The sequence below is a fragment of the Epinephelus moara genome, chromosome 13 (genome assembly GCF_006386435.1).
Source record: "Epinephelus moara isolate mb chromosome 13, YSFRI_EMoa_1.0, whole genome shotgun sequence".
Classification (NCBI taxonomy): Eukaryota; Metazoa; Chordata; class Actinopteri; order Perciformes; family Serranidae; genus Epinephelus; species Epinephelus moara.
Genome location: NC_065518.1, coordinates 14,932,069 through 14,956,219, shown reverse-complemented (window position 1 = coordinate 14,956,219; position 24,151 = coordinate 14,932,069). Strand labels below are relative to the sequence as shown.

Sequence of the window (24,151 nt, the reverse complement as noted above, 5' to 3'; positions counted from 1 at the left end):
AAAACATCTTACATTATATTATCTTATCATATCTTATCTTATGGTACCTTATTGTACATTACCTTATCTTTCTGCCAAAATATCCCCCTAAATCCTGCACATTGGATCTTTAAAATGTGTTTTAAAAAACAAAACAAAAACATTTTTTTGCATCTCAGGAGGATTTTAAAATTTGAAAAAGTATGATTCTGTTCCATCCATTTCTGTTTTTCCATCTAAGTTTACAACAGCTATCTTATTTTCTTACTTCTTTCACCTTTTTCTCTTTTATTTTATTTCCTTCCCAACAGATTGAACAGTAACAGCTCAACTCTGCATCATTCATATGAGCAGGTTTACAAACCACGTCTCTGTTATTCTGTTGTGATAATTAATGTGGGCTAATATCATTTCCACATAATCACGAGCTGGCCTTAAGCTTTATTAATTCAGAGTGTGAGTACAATTTGATACCCGTAATTTACACCTTCTGCTTGGATGAGCAGCCTGTGGGAGTCGGGCGGGCCAACGATGCACAAAAGACAGGACGACAGTGACGTACAGGTATCATCTGAATACATATTTATTAGATAAATATTAGGTTGTCACATCATCTAACTACATACAGTTCTGCAAGACTAAAAATCACAATTAGTTCCTTTATTTTCTGACCAGTTTAGAATATGAAATGATTGTACATACAATGTACACAATAGAGACAATGGCCACATTGCATGAATCACCTTAGATTGTATCATTTTTCCAACTGCTCATGATATCAAAAAATTGTACAAACTATGGATTTGGTTACAATCTTCTGGACCCGTCCCTCCCACCGCTTTCCTCCCACCCCTCCGAACGATTTGCTTTGTAACCTTTTTTTTTTTCCTTTTTTTATTTTAGCTTTAGCACCTCGGAGTATGCAGGTGACAGACTAGAACACTTAGGCTAAATATTACATGTAAAACATAGCTGTCCCAGTTCCCCTAACAAAAGAGGTGAAAGTATATATTACAGAGGGAGGGGGGGAACAAAATGCGGAGAGATACCCACAGACACTAACTAACAAGTTTTCATTTTCCATATTCAGCCACTTCCAGTAGAGGGGTTGCAAGCTTTTTATTATTCTGAAGAAACAATGCACATTCCCAGGGAAAATGAATACATTTCTGTTCACATGTCTCTATATTCATTTACATATATACAGGCATCCTTGGGACGTTTGGTCTAGCCTTGCCCTCCACATCCTCTCCAGGCCAGAATGATGAACGTGCCCTTCCTCTCTGTATTTTTTTTAATTATTTTTATTTATTTTCTAAAACAACTTCCCCCAGAGAAATGGCCCTTTTGTTGTGATTGTGCAACTACAGATTCAGGGTGCTGCCTTAAACACCAAATTGGAGAACGAAGTATGAAATGACGATGACTTCGATGGGACTGATCAGAAGTTCAGATATTTAAAGAATGAAAATGTGGCAGTGTGGCAATAAAAGAGTTTGATTTGATGTCTCTTTGTGACATAAATATGAAACAACATGTCAGTGAACTGGAACAAACAATATTTCTTAAATGACGCTTAAAATAATGTTTACATAAAAAACCCAGGATGGTTAAATTAGCACAATGCTACAGTTGAAAGAAATTGGATTTCTAGCCTTACAGATTAATAAGAAAAACCAGTACAAAATAATTTACCAAAAACAAAAAAAAGAGGGGATACAAATGTATATGGTCTCGTGCTTTTTAAAAAAAGCCACATTTTTCTATAACAAAAATATAAACAATATCATGGATTTCTTTAAAATATGGTTGTGATATATCTTTAAAATACCACTGTGTATTGACAATTAGCAACAATTATGATATTCACATAGCTCACTAATTACACTGAAAGCCAGCTGATACCACATCTTTTTAAAACCGTTACTGCTCAGTATCACTGATAAAATGTTAACGTAAAATCATGAGTAGACGACGTTTTCAAACATATCCGAGCGTGGAGGAAAACTGGAAACTGAAATGATGCTACACAATCACTTTGAGCTGACGCAGGGGGAAAAGGGTGACACCTGTGTGCGAAACGACAGGTGCGAGACAGAGTGCACTGGGAGGAAAGTGACTAGAAAGCACGGCGACCTGCAGGAAATAGCTTATGAGACATTTGGACTTGCTTCCCCCCGTGACGAGGAGGCGAGACAGACAGCTGTCACACGCTGGTTACAAACAAAGTCAGTGGTTAGATGGGAGTCTGGGAGCGCACGGTGTTAGATCGGACGACTAATGATCGGAGGACAGACATTATCGAGATGATACAAAAATATTCACAATGATATTTACAGTACAATAGCATTTCTTAAAAAATAATACATTTGCATACTGAACAGCACTCTTCTCAAAAAGTGAAAAACAAACATGGCAAAAAAAGGTCTGCACCAATACTGCTTTTAAAAACCACTTCTTGAACAGCAGTGATGGATAAACTGGATCTGTCCACCCCTATATCTTTGAAATCAATATTTCCTCCCTAATAGAAACACTCACACATGCACACACACTCACACACACACACACGCGCAGGACCGAGCAAACACAAACCTCTCCATTCTCATCCCTCTAACTTTGGTGATGTCGAGCAGTTTCCCAAAAAGATTTCACGGATTAATTACGCGGCGACAGAAACAAGAAAACAAAACCATCCAGCAAACACACGGTGAACGCACTGCTGATGTCATCCCTTCAATGTTAGTGTTAAATAAATCATACTAAAATCAAAAAAACAAAAGCCGTGGAAACAGCAACTGATAAAAACCACACTATCTTTTTTTTTTCTTCTTCTTTTTTTTTTGTAACCACTTGGAACAGCACTAGACGAGGGCTTGGCACACATGCACTTTGAAGACTACTTTAACAGCACATCATTTAACAGGGAGAGAGATGCAACGTTGCAAAAATGCCGACGGGAGCGACATCGGGGCTCATGCGGAGCAGACGGCGTGGAAGGAGTCGCAGCAGGGAGCGGGATCTTTACAGGAATCTCTCGTGTTGTATCTTTCCTTTTCTTTGACATCACTCCTCTGCACCGGAGATGATAACTACACAACATGTAGAAGTATTCTCCATATGTGGTATAAACTTTTTTGGGGCCAAAATCTTCTCCGTTCCAGCTGTCGACCCTCAGACGACTGAAAAGCAGGGATATCTCTTTTTGACAAAAATATGTATGTATCACAATTGTAGACAAAGTGGAAGCCGATCATTCCCAAAAATCTTTTAAAATGCGGAGCAAAAAATTATTTAAAAAACTTTTCGTCAAGGACAGACTCGTCTAATCTTGATTTTTTGTGTGTTTTTGCATTGCCAAAATCTCTTGTGCTTTTAAATGATGTGTGGTGGACAAAAACAGTGCGGCTAACCAGACCAGTCAGGGAATGGAGCTGTGACACCGGGAAGCTGCAGCCTCTCAGATTGGAATAACAATATGGACGTCGCGCACACTGGCCAGATAGCGCAGGTTTTTTTTTGTTTTGTTTTTTAACAGTTTTTTTTTGTTTTTACAGTGAATTCCTTTTTCTTCTCAAAAGGAAACAAAACATGAATAAAAAATGCTACAACACGTTCCTAATGTGCACACAAACACCTGTGTGTGGCGTAAAAAAATCAACTGAGTATAGCTGCACAGTTCAAAAGTATCGCCACGGGGTGAGAGGGCGGGGCAGGGCGGGGCGGGGCGACCCCTTCGCCGTGTCCCCGCCGTGTCTTGGAGTTTTTAACCTCTTTCAGTCAATCTGTGCTGGCCAATGAAAACTGTACAAGAGGAAGAAGAGAAAGGGAGTGCATCTTTGTGTTTATCAAGTACTGAGCGACCACCCTGGGGTCTCAGGGAAACTGCAGGCAGTCAGAGAAGTTCATGTGTGTCTGAATTGCCTCAGTTGTTTTCGAAGAGTGACAGAAGGTCGTCGTTGCTATTGCTGGGGAGGTCCGGTGGATCCAGGTACGACAACAGCTCATCCGGGTTGGCGAGCTCTGGAAGAAGCTGCGAGGAAAGAGGAATGATTTGGTTAGCCACTGAAGTGAACTAAAATTACTCAAAATGTTCTGCTGTGCGCCAAGACTCACGTCTAAAGATGGCTCGGGCATGTCCGACCCCGCTTGGCTGTCCAAGCTGCTGGAGGGGTTGAAGGCCAGGTCGCCGTGAGGATGGTTGTTGGGGCCGGGTGGCTGTTGCTGCTGCTGCTGTTGCTGAGGAGGCGGAGCTTGTCGTGACGGCTGAGGAGGCCCGCTGTGGTGTAGCTGCTGCCCTGATTGGCTCCCAGGGTGTGGAGATGCATGTAAGCTCTGCAGAGGAGGACCATGCGACTGGTCGTTGCCGGCAGAGTGAGGTATCTGTAGAGAGGAAATAGGAAATATTCAGACTAGGGTTGTAACTAATAGTTATTTTAATTGACCTTTTGCTAAGCCCCGCCGCTTTGTTTGAAGAATATATCCAGGATGTCAAACTGACTCAGCAAAAAGACAAAGATAGTTAGAAGCTAAAGCCGAACTATAGGCTACAGATCACAGTGTAAAAGTGAACCACCACATCACTGCTGATCGCCACACAAGACAATGTATAAAAAGGGAGAAACAGAAAGCTGATGAAGTGGATGACGGGAGAACTCACTGAGTCAGGCATGTTGTGTGAGAGCGGCTTGTCTTGGGCCATCAGGCTGTTGGGCATGTCAGGTGGATGAGACAGCTGGGGACCGTGCATGAAGTCATTCATCGACGTACCGCCGGGGGTGCCGTGAGGAAAGTCAAAGTTCCCATGCCCCTGGTAACTGTTGCCTGGCACACAAATTAAATACAGTAAATACATGCGTACATTTTTTACAGTTATTCTAAGCTCCTTTTGTCACGTGACAATGACTTTGGACCGTGTGTTTGTGTCGTACCTTGGTTGCCATATTCGCTGTTGTTGCCCCCTTGCTGAGAAGACAATATCGGGTACGGTGACGGTCCCGGGCCGAGCTGAGCTATCATCTCCATCACATTGGGCATGATCATCTGGCTGGGGCTCATAGTCTTAAACCTCTTGGCCAGCGGTCCATCTGGATCCTCCTTGATGTGGAGATCGGATTTAATCGCCACCGGCCGCCAACTACATGTCGGGTCGATGGTCACCTCCTCAAACTCCGAGCTGGTGGAATACAGACGAAACGGTTAAGATACAAGGAAATGAAGAGAAAAACATTATATGCACTTCAGATTTGTCTCCAACTTACTTTTGAATGGCGTTCAAGATTCCCCACATGTACTGGTCCACTTCGAGTCCCTCTAACAACGCTGTTTTACTGAGCAGAGAAGAGAGACGGGGCTTAAAATGCTGAGAGGGACAACTACACTTGACCTGACTCTGACTTGATACTCATGACTTGAGAAATGACTTCTGGTATGTGTGCACAGGATCTGTCATTGCCTTGCTTCTAATTCATTGTCTGTATACGCAGCCGTGCAATGCATTGTGGTAGAGAGACAGGGCGTCCACTCTTCATTTGCATGAAGTTAAATCTATGCTACTTTATTTCAGTCCAGCGTGACTCACCGCCTCTAGAAACTCCCAAAAATATTTACCAAACTAACCACTGCCGATCAAAAGTGAAGACAGATTTAGCAACCACATGGCTTATCCCTCACCTCAAATGTTTTCAGGACGACATTAAACTGAACTATCGTCGTTTTAAAAGAGAATGTTTTCAAACAAGTCGCCATGTTGGTCCAGTCATGGGCCTAGTGTCACGCCAATCAAGTGTCCAAAAGCGACCCCAGGGCCTCCATTATACCTGAGACAGCTGACTTGAAAGGACTTGACTTTCTAATATTTGCCATCTTTTAGGTATTGAGGAGTTATCTCTTGTTTTTAAACATGATTGGATGATTTCTAGCACAATGCACGCAAATCATACAACCTACTAGACCACCAGACCAAATGAGGCCAACGTACAAAACAGCTATCATGGAAGAGGCTAATTCAAAATAATAAATTTGGATTCATGGATTACATTGTCAATGACGGCAGTAAGAAGATATGCGAGGTCTGCAGCTCAAAAATCATTGACACGACCACCAAAACATCCACCTTCATCCATCACTACAAAGTCCATAAAGACAGGTACGTGAGCATGTCTTTAAGCTAACTTATTAGCTTATAGGTTGGTCAGATGGTAGCTAGAAAGCTGACATTTGATCTGATGATCAGAATTTCATATGACTTGACATGTGACTTGCTTGACCTGAGCACTCGACTTGTTTTGCTTGACTTAAAGCAGAAACTTGAGACTTGAAGGTTAAGAGTTGAGACTTGTTCGCACATTTGTGACTTACTCCCACCTCTGGTTTACAGTCAGAACTATGGACAGCATAAATATTGTTATGTATTAAAGCTGGATGAACTTACTTGCATACAGGACATCGCCATGTCCCCCGCTCACAGTTCAGTTGTAGATATGATTCCAAATCAAAACACTGCAAGAAGAAAAAAAGTCATATTTGTTATCAAGTTCATCATATTAAAATCCGTCTTCCCTTGCGGCATCAGAGGACTCTCAGTGTGTGTTTATCCCTGCAGTGTTTACCTGAACGTGTTTGCAGTCATGGCCTCTTGCTGGAAGCTGTATTCGCCGGAAGGTGATTGGACATTTGAGGGAAACCTTAATGGCCGTCTGCTCCACGCCGTCCTCTCCGTTGAGCGTTGCGTTCCCCGATGACGCTGCTACGCTGCTGAAGTTCCTCTTAACTTTAAAGCCGGAGGAGAGAAATATTTTCTGTAAGCAAGGACTGTGAGAACGATCAGGACGTCAGGGTGCAAAATGTGACTGTGCTGTTTTGCATGTACCTTTGGTGATGCAGTGCTCTGCAGGCAGAAGCCTCTTCTTGAGTAAGCCCTGGAGGACAGAGCGAACCGAGGGCCTGTGGACCAGCTGCAGCACAAACAAGTGCGACTGCAAGAGGAAATATCACCGTCACAACCACAAACATCCTCTTAAGGTGTATCAGTTTACTGTTTCAACATGTCTATCAGGACAAAAACCGACCTGACAGATCATTTTTTGATTGCGCTCTAAGCCTCAGTGTTAAATATCATCTTTCATGTCTGACTTTTATTTGTCTGGCGACGACTTTTGGCGTGTGGATTTCTATAAACCTCTTTTTATTAGTTGTGGAGATTTGTGCACTCACACAGCAGCAGGCGGTGACTGTGATCTGGATCGTGTTCCTTCCTGGCTGGCAAACGTGTTTCAAGTGCAGGGGTTTGTGTGAGGTCTTATTGTCGCCCCGCTCGATGGTGAGCGGCGTGGCGTTTACGCTGACTTGGACCGACGCCGGCCAGTTGGTGTTCATCTGACGGTCTTCGTGGTGGTAGCACTTGAACTGCAGCTCCAGGTCCGATCTGCACAGACAAGCAAAGCAAAGATATTCATTAGTAAGTGTCACAGAGCGTTCTGTCGGACATTAAAAAAACCCTCCTGATCAAAACAAACAGACCTACAGTGACGGGATGCTAAATTTAGGATGACGTGATCTCACAGTTTGGCATCAGTAAGAATCCTTATCTCAAGACTCTTGATAAGCTCGGGACGTGAGAGTGCTCGAGAAGGGAGTAAAGGGAAATACAACAATCTAAAACAGAGAAAATGAATGCATAAATGACCTTCTCCGAGTCAGCTGGGAATAGAGCTGGTTTGATTTTTTAACAATTCTCAGCTGCAGACAGAATGACTGCGGATCCTTTTCAATCTGCTTGCCAAAGGTTAAGAGGAATTGAAGAATACCCTTTGGTTCTTGACTACAGGATTCTTACGTGACGCTTAATTTGCCTGTTGACTGAAAATCAAATGATCAAAGAGGCCAAAAAGAACAATTTAATAAACTGAAATCAAGTCTTCATGTCATGTAGACTGCTATGGTGTCAAATGGACAACGTTGTTGTCCTTGTCAGTGCTAGCCCCACTGATAACTTCAGTACAAGTTGTTTGTGTAGCAACAGGACAATGATTCCTCACCAAGTGGCAACCTAAAAATGAAGCCAACTCCCAAGTGTCAAAAACTGGCTGACTCCAGAAGCCAGTCAATCGCCAGTATGTGACTGAACTTCCCTGCCCCTACTCCAACTCCCGACCTCTTAGATCTTCAGAACAGTGTCTTTTAATTTTCCAACAATCGAGGCTGGTGGGTACGGGAGATCGTGCCTTTGCGGTAGCTGCTCCAAATCTTTGGAATAGCCTTCCACTTTCAATGAAATGCTCCCCTCTATTGACACTTTTAAGACAAATCTTAAGACATATATGTTTTTAATGTCGCTTGGTTATTCAAAGTGGTTTTAATATTTAAGTATTTCATAATGTTTTTACGTATGTAATTGTTCTTCCTGGTGACATTCTGCTTTTGATTTGTGTACATGTTATATTGCTATATATTTGTTCGTCACACTTTTAACATGTACAGCACTTTGGTCAACTTCAGTTGTTTTATTTTTACAAGGCCAATCAAGTCAAGGGAAAACAGTACTGGCCCTAGAGTTGCACCATGTGGGATCCCATGGGATATTACAGTACTTATAGGGCTTTTTGACCAAATAGTTTCAAAACATACACCATGAGCCCAAAGAACCAACAGCCAGGGACTAAATCATGGATTAAAATTTCTTTTCAAACATTCATATTTGTATTTTTACTGAATCTCAAAAACCGTAACCACTTCAACCACAGTTGAAGCTCTCTTGTTGTACTAAAAGACCCTCTCCCCCTATACATCCCTTGTCCTAAATCTTTTGAAAAGTGCGCCAGAGAATATATTGTTTGAGAGGTAAGAGTCAGACCACTTCTTTACTATACGAAATGCTGTTTCCAGACACTTAAAATACTTCAGCAGGAGGCCACTTGAAAAAGGAAAAAGCAAACTCCTGATATAAAATATCTGGGCAGAATATCTAAAAATATGTTGTTGATTCAGTGCATGATGTCTTACCTCCACATGAGCGTCTGGTGTACAGAGGGCCGTAAGTGGAAGACGTGGTTGCTGACAGCCAGGTTATGCTCTAGCCTGAAGGGCTCTAGGACTACCCCGTCCCGCACTGGGAACGTCAGGCGCAGCTCCTCGTTGTGGTTGGCTACATAGGTTGAAGAAAAGCCACGGTCAGACTATAATGAACTTTTAAAGGAATAATTCACTATTAAGATTTCCTCCAGTTACTGACCTGGAGGGGGAGGGAGAGCGGTGATATTTGGTTTGATGTCAGGAGGGAAGGGTGGCTTCACATCCTGGTTTGGCGACAGGTATGGAGGGATGTTACTTCCTGGGGTCATCGGAGGGGTGGGGTTGCCTGGCACCGGGGAGTGAGGGTAGTTACCCACCGGTCTGGGCGGCTGTATTGAAGACAATCGATTAGTAAATTAAGTATTGATGGGAATATAAACTGCACAACAAAGAGAATGATGATGTGATGAAACAAGAGTACAAAAATGGACTTACCCCGTTCATATTACCCTGGCTGTACTGATATCCACTCCCAGAGAAGTTGTTTGTTTGGCCGTTAAAAGGTGGCTCTTGCTGCAATTTAAGAAAACAGATTAGATTTTTTTCTATTTTTATGAAAACACTGCCGACAGGTCACATTTTTTAGTGAATAGTAGCATTGCTGCACCTTATAGTACTGGCCCATGGCACCGCTGGGTGGTGGGTATTGGCCCTGCAGCTGCTGTCCTGGCATCCTCTGGCCAGGGTAGTTAGGGGACGGCAGCGGCCTGGAGGGGTTGGGTGTGGGGTACTGCCCCTGCTGGTTAGGGAACTGGCTGTTTGGTCCATACTGCTGCCCGCCATAGTTTGGCTGTGAACGCAGAGATCACAAACATTAACTCAACACACTGCAAACAAGCTGAAACTGAAAGTGTTGAATTCACATCCACTCACCTCCCCTGGGTATGGCCTCTTCATGCCCTGCATACCCATGCCCTGAGGCCGCGGTCCTGCATAGCCTTGCTGGGGCATCCTTTGGCCGTGGGCACCAAAAGGCCCCATGCCTTGGCCCCTTGGCTGGTTCATTCCCATGGGGGGCCCGCTCATGTTGGACGCATTCATGCCAGATCCCATGTTCCCAGGGAGGGACGGAGGGCCGCGGGGTCCTGGCTGGTTCATGAACTGGCTGTTGTACGCCTGGTTTGGTCCCATCTGGAAAGAGGAACTCATCTGGAAGACAAAATGGGTTCAATCAGCCATCTCTGTGCTGACTGTCAATGTGGCAAATTTTGTGAGTGAAAAGAATCTATTCTAAGTCACAAAAGACACAAAATGCTCTGCCTTCTAAATAACGTGTGCTTGTTAGATTTTGTTAGAGCTAAATGTGCTTTTTGGCTCCATTACTACTTTGGCTACTTGTTCAGCCTTAACACTGATTCAGCCTTGTTCAACAAAAAGCCTAAATCCACTTATCTCTGCATCCTGTTCTGGTACTCCTGCTCGTATTAAAAGGACAGTATTGAAAAGCACAGTCAGTGAGGTGTTATCAGTTGTTTGTCATTCCCTACCGGTCCATATTGGTTCATGTCCTTGTTCTGGGTTTCCTGCAGGGCCGCTACAGTTGCTGTGGCAGTGGCAGTTGCTGTAGCGGCGGCAGCAGCAACTGCAGCGGCGGCGGCAGCAGCAGCAGGCTGGGTGAAGTCTGACGGAGGACGGGAGTGTGGAGGGATGCCCATTCCTCCAGGTCCAGTGTTAGGCCCTCCAGGGTAACTGTGACAAAGAGCAACATATGAAGCGAGCTCAGACCATCGTGCTGGAGGAGTGCGATCATTTTAACTGTCAGAATCGAGCAGCTTCAATCACTCCAACAACTACTACGAATCCCCTGTCCACTTACTTGCCACCAAAGCCTCCTCCTCCGGGGTAGTTGGGTCGTCCGTACATGCTCTGCTGCATGTAGCCCTGGTTAGAGTTGCCTTTGCTGGGAAATTGCTGCTGAGGTCCGGGGAACTGAGGAGAGTTCATCCCTGGATTGTTACCAGACATACCCGAGCCCATGGGGTTGCCCCCAGGGTTCATGGGATTGTTGCTGTTGGCCATGGGATTCCCCAACACCTGGTGGACGTAGAGATATACACGTGTAAATGTTGGATGCTTCAAAGGGACAGTTCACCCCCAAATCAAAAATACACATTTTATCAACCTAGATTGTTTTGGTGTGAGTTGCCGAGTGTTGGAGATATCCGCCGTAGAGATGTCTGACTCTTCTCCAGGATAACAGAACTTTATTCTTAATTTAAACTCAACAGCAATGACTCTTTCCAGAAATCATGACCCGGTTACTCAAGATAATCCACAGACCGTATTGTGAACAGTTACATGTAGGAACTACCAGTTTTTTAAATGTATTTTTTTGGCACTTTGAGCACCACAACCCGAGTGCCATCTAGTTCCATTATATTGGAGAGAAGGCAGACATCTCTACAGCTGATATCTCTATCACTTGGCAACTCACATCAAAGCAATCTGGACTGATAAACAGCACTAAAGGTAAGAGGGAAAATATGTATTTTTGATTCAGGGGTGAACTGTCCCTTTAACATTAGGAATCAGAATACAGGTGGATGCTAATTTCTCTGTACCCTGATTGGAAACTTCCTGCAGTAGCACCTTAAAACAATAGAAATAAGATCTGTTGGACAGGTGCGGGATCTCACCTGGCTTTGCGACGTGTTGGTCACGCCCCAGACGGTAGTCACCACCGACAATGAACCTGGAGGCTGATTGGTGTTCTGTTGCCAGGGAACTGAGTCATAGGGAAAAGACCCATCTCTGCTGAGGATGCATAAAATATGTAGACAAATCAAAATGTGCCCTCTGTCACTGCACAAATATTTGCAGTGTATACCAGTACAGTCACAGTATGTATGTTTACATTAGCTGAGCGATAGGGAAAGACAAAGGTTTTATTGTTAGGATTACACAATAAAAGCATGTTCTTCCTCTTGAAATGCACAAACACTGTGTTGTAATCATTAACTACAGGTACCGGGGTTATGAGGTACTGTTTGTCCCTACTGACTGAGCTACAAGCAGTTAGTCTGGCAGTTTGTCTGGCCACTGATCCATAAGGAACACCGGGCTTCATGTGGAGAGGAAGGGCTTTCCCCAAGGGCCCCGGTCTGTCTGTTCACACACCCAACACGCACACAAACACACCTCGCGCACAAGCCAAAAAGCACAGCAGTGTGAACACTGACCCGTGTGAGAGGCCGGGCTTCATGGAGCTCATGGGGGGCTGCATGGGCACTTTTCCCGGAGGCTCGTTCTGCCTGTTCTTCTGGTGACGGAGGAGGAGGAGGCGTCCCAGCTCCTCGCACCACGAGGACAGAAGAGCTGGAAGGAGAGCAGAGGAAGATGTGTGTCAGTGGACTCCTGTGAGAAATCACTGCAGAGGTAACAGCCCTCTGCTGCAAGCGCTGCAAAAACCTGCAAAAGCTGATTATGTGAGAGGAGGGAGGCGGATGAAACAACAACTGAGGAACAGAAGCTTCGGAGCGAAATTGGACATAAAATTGAAAAGCAATGACCTAACTGACAAAAAGATGTGTAATATCTTTGTGAAAAATATCCTATGACAAATCAGGGAATCCTGTCTGTACAAAGCACCTCCAAAACTGAACAGATGTACAGTCTGTCCATCTGTGTGACTACGTGACAATGCTGAACATTTAAACATCCTATAGGCCATTCAAATTTAAAGAAATGTTACTAAAACATTTTAAACAAAATTTAAAATGTGAGACAGTTGTGTCATTTAATTATCTTTTTAGTTAGTTTAAATTTACTACTAGTGTCATTTTCCCCCTTTAAACAGATAAGAACTTTTATCTTGCTTGCTCTATGGACTGGTTTATGTTAATTGAACTTTAAGAATAAAGCTTTCCATATACTCAGAGGAAGAACATTGAAGAGGTTAAATGTATTACTTATATCTGTACTAGCAGCAAGATGCACATTATCTGCCTGTTCACTGTCAGTCACATTTTCTGTTTCAGGTTTATAACCTTTCGATGATTTGCAATTAGCTACACTACCATTTACTGGAAAATGATGTGGAGATTTTCTATGGGAGAATGAATGCAAAGAGTGAAGTGGGAGACTTAACCTTCACATGATGTAGAAGGCGACAGCTGAGAGGAACTCCTGAATAAAAGACCAGAAAATGCGTTTGCTTTTACACTCTTGTGCCACTTTACATGATTGAATGACTGATTCTTGCTCCATATTTGCTCCATTAATAATTATTATTCTATATTTGGCTGTCTTTCAAACCTCATTGAGGGATTCACTCATATGCACTGCCACTGTTTTCGAATTTGTCGTCATCATGAGTTTAAGATGCAGGACAATGTATAAACTCATACAGAGGTAATCCCTCCCATTGATCATTGATCACCCACTGGAAGTATTTTGCGGTGTATTTATCTGCAAAGACTCTCTGTCTGTAAATTCTGTGCTCGGGACATTTCTGGGTGTCTACCCCCACAACCCTCAGGTAAGGTCAGGGCTTTATAAAAAGGTAGCGACCAGGTTCTTGACCATAAGCAGCAGGCATCCAAGAGAAAAAATACACATCTTATCAACCTAGATTGTTTTGGTGTGAGTTGCCGAGTGCTGGAGATATCCGCCGTAGAGATGTCTGACTCTTCTCCAAGATAACAGAACTTTATTCTTAATTTAAACATCTCAACAGCAATGACTCTTTCCAGAAATCATGAGTATTTATCTGCAAAGACTCTCTGCCTGTAAAGTCTGTGTTCGGGACATTTCTGGGTGTCTACCCCCACAACCCTCTGGTAAGGTCAGGGCTTTATAAAAAGGTAGCGACCAGGTTCTTGACCATAAGCAGCAGGCATCCAAGAGACAAAGTGCCAAAAAAAATCAACTATAGTGAGACGAAACGCCAAACAAGAGTGAATCTGGGGTTGGCTTTTACTTTCACTTTCACTGATGAGTCTGTTACAAAGAGTAACAGATGATCCAACATAGTATACCTTGGTAAATTACTTGTCCATATACGTTCCAACCCTCACCTACGGTCATGAGTGTTGAGTAGTGACCGAAAGAATGAGATTGCGAATAGAAGCGGCCGAAATTAGCTTCTTCCGTACAGTGGCTAGGCTCAGCCTTAGAGATAGGCTAAGGAGTTCGGACATCTGGAGGGAGCTCGGAATAGACCTGCTGCTCCTTTGCCTCGAAAGGGGTCAGTTGAGGTGGTTCGGGCATCTGATCAAGATGCCTCCTGGGCGCCTCCCGTTAAAGGGGTTCTGGGCACATTCTACTGGTAGGAGGCCCCAGGGCAGACCCAGAACATGCTGGAAGGATTACATATCTCATCTGGCCCTGGAACGCCTTGGGTTCCCCCAGGAGGAGCTGGAAAGTGTTGCTGGGGCGAGGGACATCTGGGGTGCTTTGCATGGCCTGCTGCCCCCGCGACCCGGCCACGGATAAGCAGATGAAAATGGACGGATGGATGGAGATGGACTTGGATGGAAAGTGCCTTTCTAGTCTTTCAAACACTGACATCACTTGTCACACTCACCTATTCACACACACATTCATACACTTTTGGCTGAAGCTACGATACACAACCATCGGGAGCAAATCAGGGTTCAGAATATCACCCAAGGATACTTCAACATGCGGACTGGAGGACCTAGGGATCAAACAGCTGATCTTCCGATTGGTGGACAACCTGCTCCACCACAGCCGCCCCAGAAGTCATCACTATATAAAAGTATGTCTGTCCAGTGAGGATCTTTGTTCCATCAGGATTCTATCTGTCCATTTTCTGTGTGTACTTGTAGATTTGTTTGCAATATAAATCTACAACTAAACCCTAAATTATAGAACATTTCGCTTTACAGCACAGATGACTATATGTATATTTCTGAGACTAGGGAGGCCAGCAAAGTGTTTCACACAAAGGAGGCACCTCTATGCTGCAATATATAAGACAGCATCAAGCCAGCCTGTCACTGCAGCTCTTGGCCACTAGGGTTCACTCTGGACCCGCAGATGGACTCCAGCCCTTCCCTCCTCTCCACCTTCCTACCTACCGCTTGGTTAGGTAGCCACCACAGAGCGCGTTTGATCGAATCATATGCTTTTCATCTGCAGTGCATGTTTTTGTACTGTGCCAACTACAAAAGACTCACTTTTCCTTTTTCTCTCCCTCTCGCTTCCTCGCCTCCTTCTAGCCTCTCTCTGCGCCGTCAGAGGAGAAAGGGAATGTGGATTCAATCAAAGAGCAGGGCAGCCACCTCCTCTTATGATTCACAGCACTTCTAGGCTGACTAAGGAGCGAGGGAGGAGAGGGGAAGGGGGGGTGAAACAGAGCGCTTGGTGATTTCAGCTGCGGTTCGCGCAAAAAGCCACGTCAATATGACAGCAGACAGTGCAGGCTGTCCTCGCAGGCAGATCCACCCTGCTGCCACACGCAAGGACGGGCCGCCACGGCACATATTACACAGAGAGGGAGATAAAAAAAGGTTGACTGAGTCAGTGAGAGAGGAGGCATCAGGCTAATGGGGCTGATGGGAGGGAGGAACAAATAAAAGCTTCTGACTCCCATCACAAACATGGCAACCCAGAGATTTGACCACACATGAGTGCTTGCAAACAGAGTAAGGAAAGACGCCACACAGGTTTATACTATAGAGGTAAAATAAATAGGACGCGAGACGTCCTCTGAGCGCGCCGATTTTTCCGAGGACAAAACAGAATTTCAGCATTGACTCACAAACACACACCTTCTCCTCTCAGAGCATCGCACCCCAAAAGGCACGTCCTCTCCTTTCATTTGAACACTGAGCACACCAGCCTCGCTCTGTGTAAAGATGAGGGCTGGAATACAAAAGACATGTACAGATGGTGCCAGCAGTCTCTCTGCCTCTCCCTCTCCCCTCCCTCCCACTCCTTTAAAAGCAGCACGGGGCTCAGGCGCAGAGGCAGCTGGGTTTTTCCTCCTTCCCACCCGCTCATGCTCCCTCTCTTTTTCTCTCTCTCCCCCCCTCCCTCCTCCACCTCCTCCTCCTTCCTGCCTCCTGTTCTTGGCAAGGCAGGTGCCAGGAGACAGGCTGTGCTGTTCCTCCAGAGGATTGATCTGACTTTACCACGGCTGTGCTTTGGTTGACAGAAAAGGCCTCTCAGGTGCTCTCCTCCTGAAAACATCACACCCGCGGGTAGATGCACAGATTTGTAGGTTACTTTTAATTAAATATAACCAGGCCCAAGTGCGGCTAATAGGTTTACGAGTTTCACATCTATGTTAGCGCGTCCTGCGGTGCTTCAGCAGCACCCTCCCTCTTCTCTGACCCCCTTCTGATGGAGAGAGTTTTCAATTCAAGGGCCTGGCGACCAGCCAGCATGTTACAGCTCAATTAGGTCCCATTATTCTCTTCCAACAAGGGGTAACTTGCACTTCTTCTATGTTGATAAACATGTCTCCGCAATTTATCCCCTAACCGTGCCACCGTCAGGCTGTCTGGCTGAGGGGACGGCGTCCGCGTTTCACACCGAGGCCGACATCAACAGCCGCAGGACAAAAACAACAACAGGCCGAGCAGCGAAATGACAATACGAGAGACGGAGAGAGAAAAAAGACAAGAGAGAGGGGAGCACCGGCACTGCCACTTAAAGAGGAATTATTCTACCCCACCATTAGATAAAGGGCTTATCACCACACAAAATTATCACCTCCGCTGAGCAGCAACCTGTTTAAAGGAGAGGCACTCTGTCATTGACTCAGAGGATAAACTTCAGGTTTCATATGGCAGGAGGAGGAACAGCACACCCGCTACTCCTCACAGCCTCTCCCTCCTCCTCCTCCTCCTCCTTCACCCAAGCATCTCTCAGGACAGTGTGGATGACGAACACAAAAGGATTACTGTTTTTCTTCTCCTCTCCTCCCACAGACGGCCCTTCAATAGACTCATCTGTTTCCCTCCCTGAGAAGAGACAAAACTGGAGATAATCGTCTCAGGTGTCGCTCTTCCAAATCACGATGGTTATTCTGGAGTGAATCAAACCGCCGTTTGGTGCTACAGAGCATCTTTTTGCTGTGTTTACATTGCTCTCCCTGGTGGCTATGGGTCTCTGTCTTCCATAAGGAGAGGAGCCTATCCTGTTTGCCTTGTAGATAGTCCCAGGAGGCCCGGCTGAGTCTGAGCCGTATTGATATTCTGGTGCTCAGCTGTGAAGCCTGATGGTCAGCCACGGCAAAGGGTGGTAAACGCATCTGCTGGGACTAGATGGGTGGTTCAGTGGCCGGGCCTGCAGCTTCCAGCTTCACTCTCTGTCATAAAGCCCCAGGGAGACATGACAAACGACATGGACTGCATCCCTGACAGTTGTTCAATGCTCCTTCCAATGATAATGCTCCCCCACCCCAACTTTCACCACACAGTCAGACAGGAGGCAGAGAGATAAACTGTGCTGATTAAACACCTTGACTCTGCCTCTTTTTGCTCTGAATTAAAGGGTCAGGTCACCCAAATTACGTGGCGTGTAGCTGTTTTGGTTTTCCCATGTTGAAATCTGGAGATGAAATCTACCCCTAACACAATAGTTTGAACCGAATTTTATCTGTGCTGCTCAAAATAACATTTACTGAGAAAAGGAATGTGTCTTCCCAGAAACAAAAGTCATTTTTACACAAATTTAAACAGTTTTGTTGAACAGTCTTCAATGGACGCTTGTGTTTCCCAGTTTCTGATGCCAGTACAGATTGTTGAGTGAATTCAACATGAAGCAAGTTGGAATAAAAAGACTCAGCAATCTTTTCAGGCATCTCCAGTGCAAACCTTCTGCTCAGCATGGAACAAGGCAGATTGTCCCGATGTCACTCTGAAATAATGTAAACATGATTACTGTGGCGACAATAGGCTTATTAACGATACATCCGTCTACTGCTGCAGTGGTGCTATCGATGATATAAATCAGACGCTGAGCTACAAATCAAAATACATGCTCTAGATATCTACGGTGAGACTATAAATCCATTTTACCCAAGGAATAGCTCTGGTGACACTTTATATTAAGGTCGTATATTCACCGTTTACTAGCTACTTATTAGCTTGTATATTAGCGACATACTGTCTCTTTAGTAGCCATCATAAAGCACTTATTAATGCTTTATCCTGCATAACCATGTTCTACAATAACCTAAGAGTTTTCCCTCAATAACCACCTAATAACTGCTTATTGACAGGAAGTAATGGAGATACTTAGGGGTCGCGTTCACCAAAGTGTTTTTTCAGCGGGGACGCTTTGGTTGCATCTGGTGTGTCGGCTATTTGAGTCGGCTACTTGGTCTGAATAAAGGGAAGGCTGAAGTATGAAGGGAGAAAGAACAGACCCGCCAGTTCGTGAAAGGAAACATATATTCATACTTATACGGTATACTAATATATTTCACTCCCATTGTTGTTGTTCAGCACTTGTACATGTGGATATGAAGGTTGGTCTTTGTGGTATTTGTCAACTTCTTCATTGTGACATATAACAGCAAGGTAAATGTGACAGCAATGAGCTCAGCGTTTTACCCAAAGCTGAACATTTTTCAACTCTTGGTGCGCAGAAAAAAAAAGTCAAATGAGCAGTGTTCAAGCAGAAAAGACGCTCAGCACCTCGTCACGCTGCTGGTGTTTGTAGCAAAGCCTAAATACGTGCTGCACCCATTGCAAAGAATTAAAAAAATACACTGGCTTCAGGAAAAAAAAAAACACTTAAGAAGGTGGTGCCACAGGATTATTCTCTCTTAATAACACTTAATAATTATGTTTAATTCTTTAGGGATGAGTATCGGTAGTCAATACCCACCAAAATAACCCAGTAACAAGTAGTGTTGAAACTTCTACATTCAAACGATACCTGTATTTGATCCTCTTTGTTCCCAGATCTAGAACAAAATGACTCTTTACATGGTTTTGCTGTGTTAGTTTAAGGGTATTGGTTTTAATAACTTATAAAACACAAGTACCATTCCAAAACACAAAACTACAAGTGTTAATAATATCCAAAAAACTCTGACACTTATTAACCCACACAGGTGCCCTGTTTTAACACTGACTCCTCTTTACACTTAGTAAACCCATTACAACACACAACTACTGCAATTAACAGACCCGTTCCCGATCCTGTTCAGTGGTAGAATAACAAAATCAGCACAAGTTTAAATTTCTCCTTTAATAATAGACCAAATCAGAGATTTTCAAACATTCCTATTAAAAAGGCACTGCCACATCACTTAAAATAGGGTCTGTTAATTGCAGTAGTCATGTGCTGTAATGGATTTACTAAGTGGAGGAGGTAACTTCAGAACAGGGAGCCTGTGTGGGTTAATAAGTGTGAAACTATTAGTGGAGTGTTATTAAGGGAGAATGATTATTCCTGTGGTACAACCACTTTATAAGGCCCATACTGAGTAAGGCATATTCAAGAACAGTGCACCCACAGAATGACCACTTGGATAGCAATTACTCACCGTGTGTTACCTTGAGTTTGTGAAGGAAACTTTTTCTGGATGCCTCCACGGTGAACGGAGAATCCATTAAAGGAAAACGTTCGATGAATTGAAGTCATTGGGGTCCACGTAACAACAGCAAAACTACATCACAACATTCGTTCACCAACTCTCACACAACTTGTGCAGTATAATCCAAGTCTCGTTTATCCAGTCGTATGCTCAGCACTTTCCAAACACATACATTTTCGCTAAAGCATTACAATGGGAACACTTGTAACACATGTTTTAAGTTGTTTTCATGAAAATGTATGTGTTTGAGAAGTACTGATCATACGACTGGATGAATGAGGCTTGGATTATACTGCACGAGTTGTGTGAGAGTCTGTAAACGGATGTTGTGATGTAGTTTGCTGTTGTTAAACATGGACCCCATTGACTTCAATTCATAAAAGAATGTTCACTTTTTTTGGATTCTCCATTCACTTTGAAGGCATGTGAAAAAAACAAGTTTCCTTTATGAATTCAAGGTAACATGCTGTGAGTAATTGATATACAGCTGGTCATTTGCACCTGAAGTATTCCTTTAAGAACTTCCTTACTTACAATCAATAGGCAGTAATTAGTATGTTATCAAGGAAAACCTCTTAAAGGTTGTAGAATATGGACATGCAGAATGAGGCATTAATGCGTGCTTTATAAGGACTAATAAAGAGCAGATATGCTACTAACATGTGTTTTTGTAACTTGGCTGTACGGCAAACACAACCCCACCATGCTGGATAGTCACCAGGTGCTCCACGAACAACCTGTGGGAGAGGATAACCCTGCAAACAAGACATGAACAGCCCCCATTAAAAAAGTCGCTCCTTCACTCGCTGCCTCCTCCAAAACATTTTCCTCTTCTCTTCTTTTTCCTTTTGGCAGGAGGACTACAGTGGAGGCAGCAGGTAAGGCAGATGCCAGGAGCTCTTATGATCCTCATCCCCCCTCTCTCCCTCCTTCCCTCCCTCTCTGCTCTGTATCTAATAGACACCTGCTCCCTTGTCAACCCTGGACTCCCACCTGGCATCGTCCCACATGGCTCAGTCACTAACGTCCACACAAACACACAGTGCACATCCAGTCATCACATCACATTATCAGCATTACTTCCTCACTTATTCCCAAACTGACTGTAACAACAAAGTCCAATCTTTTTCGCTGTAAACCCGTCGGAGAGAATCGCAACCCCCAAACGGCTTGTTTGAAGACATTTAGCCAGAAGGGCTGAAAGGAGAACAAAGACCATGAGCAAACTAACAAGAACGGCTCTAGTGGGCTGCACTCTTTAGTTTCTGAGGGAGCTCTATTCACATTCTGTTCCTCCCTCCCTCCTCTGTCTCTCTCTGCCCAGAAAGGTTTGAATGGACACAAGCCTCCTGCAGGCCAAAGTCAATTAAAATAAGAGAGAGTCTGGGGAGTCCTAGTATCCCTGGTTACTGAGAGTACCTAAGAGGCCATGCAAAACAGCCACGTTTAGTTTCGGCCAAAGAATTCCTCGCTTATGTCCCGGAACTGTAAAATTCTGGGATTTACCTCATAATATACAAAAAAAGTGCATGAATAACTGGTTGCTATAACACTGCTTGCAGCTGGTGCCAAACTATCCCGCGTAAACTACCGGCTGGGTCGTAAATCATCTCCCTCTCCGGCTCGCGGCACTCCAACACAGTCACCACAGAGCCACGGATGCCCGCCTGGCAGCCATCAAACCTCACTTTTGTCTTTTCGCAGATGCCACCAATTATTCATCAACGCCAATTTGATAGTGAAATGGAAGCGATTCGTCCATCATGCAGCCTTTTTGAGGAGCGGGTATAACAGGTTGCGGACCTGCCAACCGGCGACAGACCGGAGCTGTGCTACTTGTTCATCCATGGAGGAATAAGTGGATAGTCGCTCACAGGTGGACCGCCTTTAACACATGGTCAGCCACTCAACTCTCCAACACTTTTGGCACGGAAGCGAGTGCAAACTGGGTGTCGTAAAACGGGAGTCTGTAAACTCACTTCATTAGCTCACTTAGTAAGATTTTAAAGTCTTGTGAGTCATTTCATGACATACTTCAGGCTGAGCGATGTTTTCTAAAAGCTGATGAAGTGGGAAGGATGTGTGAAGTGGGAACATGTGAATGTCATGGCCGCCATGTGGCATCAGAATGTGACATATTTCCCCTGAGGTCCCTTAAACATATGCAGTTAAGGGGCTTTTTCATTAAGTGAAAATGAGCTGGAAGACGAATTAAAAAGCCCCAATGACAGTGAGTGCGTAGCAGTGGGAAAGTTATGAGGAAACAGCTACATAATGTGGATTAAAAGCATTATTGGTTATAAAACAGCCTGTCTATATAGGCCAGACAACCGCCTCCTGTCTGCACCTCATCTTTGTCTGCTGCTTTTTTTTTGTTCTTGCATTATTTCCTCTGCCGCTCTCTCTCTGGGAAGTCAGTGATGTTGGAGTCTTGTCAATGAGTACTTAGGCCCGTTGCCTCATGGGGAGCCAGACTTGCTGGCTAGGTTTTATGGCCCATTTCAGAGCTGCCCCGGCTTAAATACAGCCTCCTGCTGGCCACATGGCCGCAATGTCGTGCCATGTCCATCCGGCGAGGAGAACGGGAGGGGAAAGGGGGGCTGCTTGGATTCGTGCCAAAAAGGTTTTACTGAGGCCACAAGCATATGTGGCCATGTGGAGGCAAGCGGCACACGGAGAAAAAGAAAATGCTGCGGTGTTTCTGGGTTGCTGTTTTGACATCCTGCGCTCTTTGTTGCAACATCAAAAAACCTCTTAAGGCTGAATCACTGACAGAAAAGCCGTCCCTTATTCCTCTAAACTTTAACTCCAGTGACAAAATACCCAGCTAAACACTTTATGCTGCAAATTTATATCTATTTACATATAAAAATACAGGATTTCCGAATAAAAATCAATGATAAATTGTCAAAAATGTCAAAGATAACACGTTTAAATAAAATCTGTGTTCGCAGATTGGAGATAAAGATCATTCTTTATATCTTTAAAGAAATCCACTTGGCACCGACAGAACACCAACTGGAACAAAATACAATAAACCACAATCTCAAGATGATTTATGCAGATCTCATCACTCCGACTGACATCTCTTGGTCATGGTTACACAGGAACCAAACCTTCGCCTAAGCAGGCCAGTGTTTTAAAGGATAATCTCTCTTGGCACATGCTACAAATCTCTTCATTAAAAACAGGGCATGCCATTCAGGGTCCCTGTAAAGCACGGAGGTGGAAATCTATAGCATTTCACCCCCCTGGTGAGAATTAATTCCTTGTGCATTACAGCCAAACATCTCCGCCGACCAGCATTCAGTCTTCAATCTGTTACTGTATGTCGCTCGCTGCTTCAGTAAGCTGATTGGGAGCAAAACTGCTTCCAAACCTGCATCTTTATGTCTTAATTCAGGAGCTGAAATCTGGCAGCAGTGTTACAGTGTCTGAGGTCAAGTGCTTTACACATCACAGCTAACCATTCTGCACAGCATGCCATTATGTGTTAGATTTGGATGTATTTTTCCTGCTGCTTGATGCAACCATTCATGTATTTTTCATATCGTATGAAAATAAACTCTATAAACAGACTCAACTTGCCCGTGTAATCTGTCACGGCAAACATCATGTGTACTGTTCTGACAGTCACATTATCATTGCATGGAAATGCAGTAACAGTGCATCTTTAATTGAAAAGTTGCGACTAGATTACCACATAGTGCTCATATAACTTTGACTTAACTTGATGTTTCATTCTTTTGCCTTTTTTCCTCATTTTCAATTTTAAACTTTAACAAATTTTCCTGTTTTATGTTGTGTTTCTAAAGGTTTTCCAAGCATCTATTTTTTCATACCTTTATATCTTCCTAATATTTTCTGGGGTATATGATATATGATGGCATTTGTGTAAGAAACAAAGCTGAGCTACTGGTAACAGAAGTCACCGTAGTATGTACGACAAATTCTAGCCTACAATCCTGTGTTTCTGATTTTCTTGTTGCCGGAGGCCCAGATGACACTTGTAGCAGCAGCGGATACCGACAAATCAGTGGGCTAAATTGAGATGATGTGAAATCTTGTAGCGGATAAACTGCTTTTGTAGTTGGAAGAAGTTTCTGTAAGATAAAGTTATATGTGGCCGCAGGGGCAGAGGCATTCTTCTTTTTAAAAAGTCCTGTAATGTTATCCCCACCACTTTCAGTCGCCATCTTTCTAAGTTTCCTTCCGGTTCCACTGGTATAGACTGACCTCTGGTGGCACGTGCTGTGTACTACAATACACTGCCTCAGTACAGCATCTCTATATCAGTTTTAGGGTGCTTTCAGACCTAGAGTTGTCTTGCTTTGGTCCAAATCAGGGACTAATTTTGTTACAAAGTTGCATAATTGCCTAGAGTTGGTTTGTGTTCTCACGGCAGCATTTATAAGCAGAACAGATCAAATGCCTTGTGTGAGAAAGCTGCTCTTGATTGGTCAGAATTTCCATGTGGGAAAAATCCAGGAAGTAACCCAAACGTTGAAGAAGAGTACACTTGCAAGATAAATGTGACACTTTCTAATGTCACAATGGAGGGACAACTACGCAGGTTGATTT

The 24,151-nt window shown here is 44.0% G+C and overlaps 1 protein-coding gene across 4 annotated transcripts in view; it reads right to left on the bottom strand.

Annotated features, from left to right (window-relative positions):
- Positions 1–538: 538 nt before the first annotated feature.
- LOC126399582 (zinc finger MIZ domain-containing protein 1-like) overlaps positions 539–24,151 on the bottom strand; it is a 160,979-nt gene continuing 137,366 nt past the window's right edge. For 2 of the 4 annotated variants that reach the window (XM_050059650.1, XM_050059651.1), the window contains exons 6-23: positions 12,231–12,366; positions 11,688–11,805; positions 10,868–11,085; positions 10,539–10,740; positions 9,925–10,200; positions 9,659–9,841; positions 9,487–9,564; positions 9,212–9,380; positions 8,983–9,124; positions 7,195–7,405; positions 6,851–6,956; positions 6,591–6,751; positions 6,413–6,480; positions 5,241–5,309; positions 4,911–5,155; positions 4,640–4,803; positions 4,096–4,362; positions 539–4,012 (exon numbers count right to left, since the gene is read on the bottom strand). In XM_050059650.1, coding sequence (XP_049915607.1) covers positions 3,905–4,012; positions 4,096–4,362; positions 4,640–4,803; positions 4,911–5,155; positions 5,241–5,309; positions 6,413–6,480; positions 6,591–6,751; positions 6,851–6,956; positions 7,195–7,405; positions 8,983–9,124; positions 9,212–9,380; positions 9,487–9,564; positions 9,659–9,841; positions 9,925–10,200; positions 10,539–10,740; positions 10,868–11,085; positions 11,688–11,805; positions 12,231–12,366 — 2,921 coding nt within the window. In that variant the 3' untranslated portion in view covers positions 539–3,904. The remainder of the gene's footprint in view (positions 4,013–4,095; positions 4,363–4,639; positions 4,804–4,910; positions 5,156–5,240; positions 5,310–6,412; positions 6,481–6,590; positions 6,752–6,850; positions 6,957–7,194; positions 7,406–8,982; positions 9,125–9,211; positions 9,381–9,486; positions 9,565–9,658; positions 9,842–9,924; positions 10,201–10,538; positions 10,741–10,867; positions 11,086–11,687; positions 11,806–12,230; positions 12,367–24,151) is intronic. The other 2 variants (XM_050059652.1, XM_050059653.1) reach the window with 2 other exon arrangements.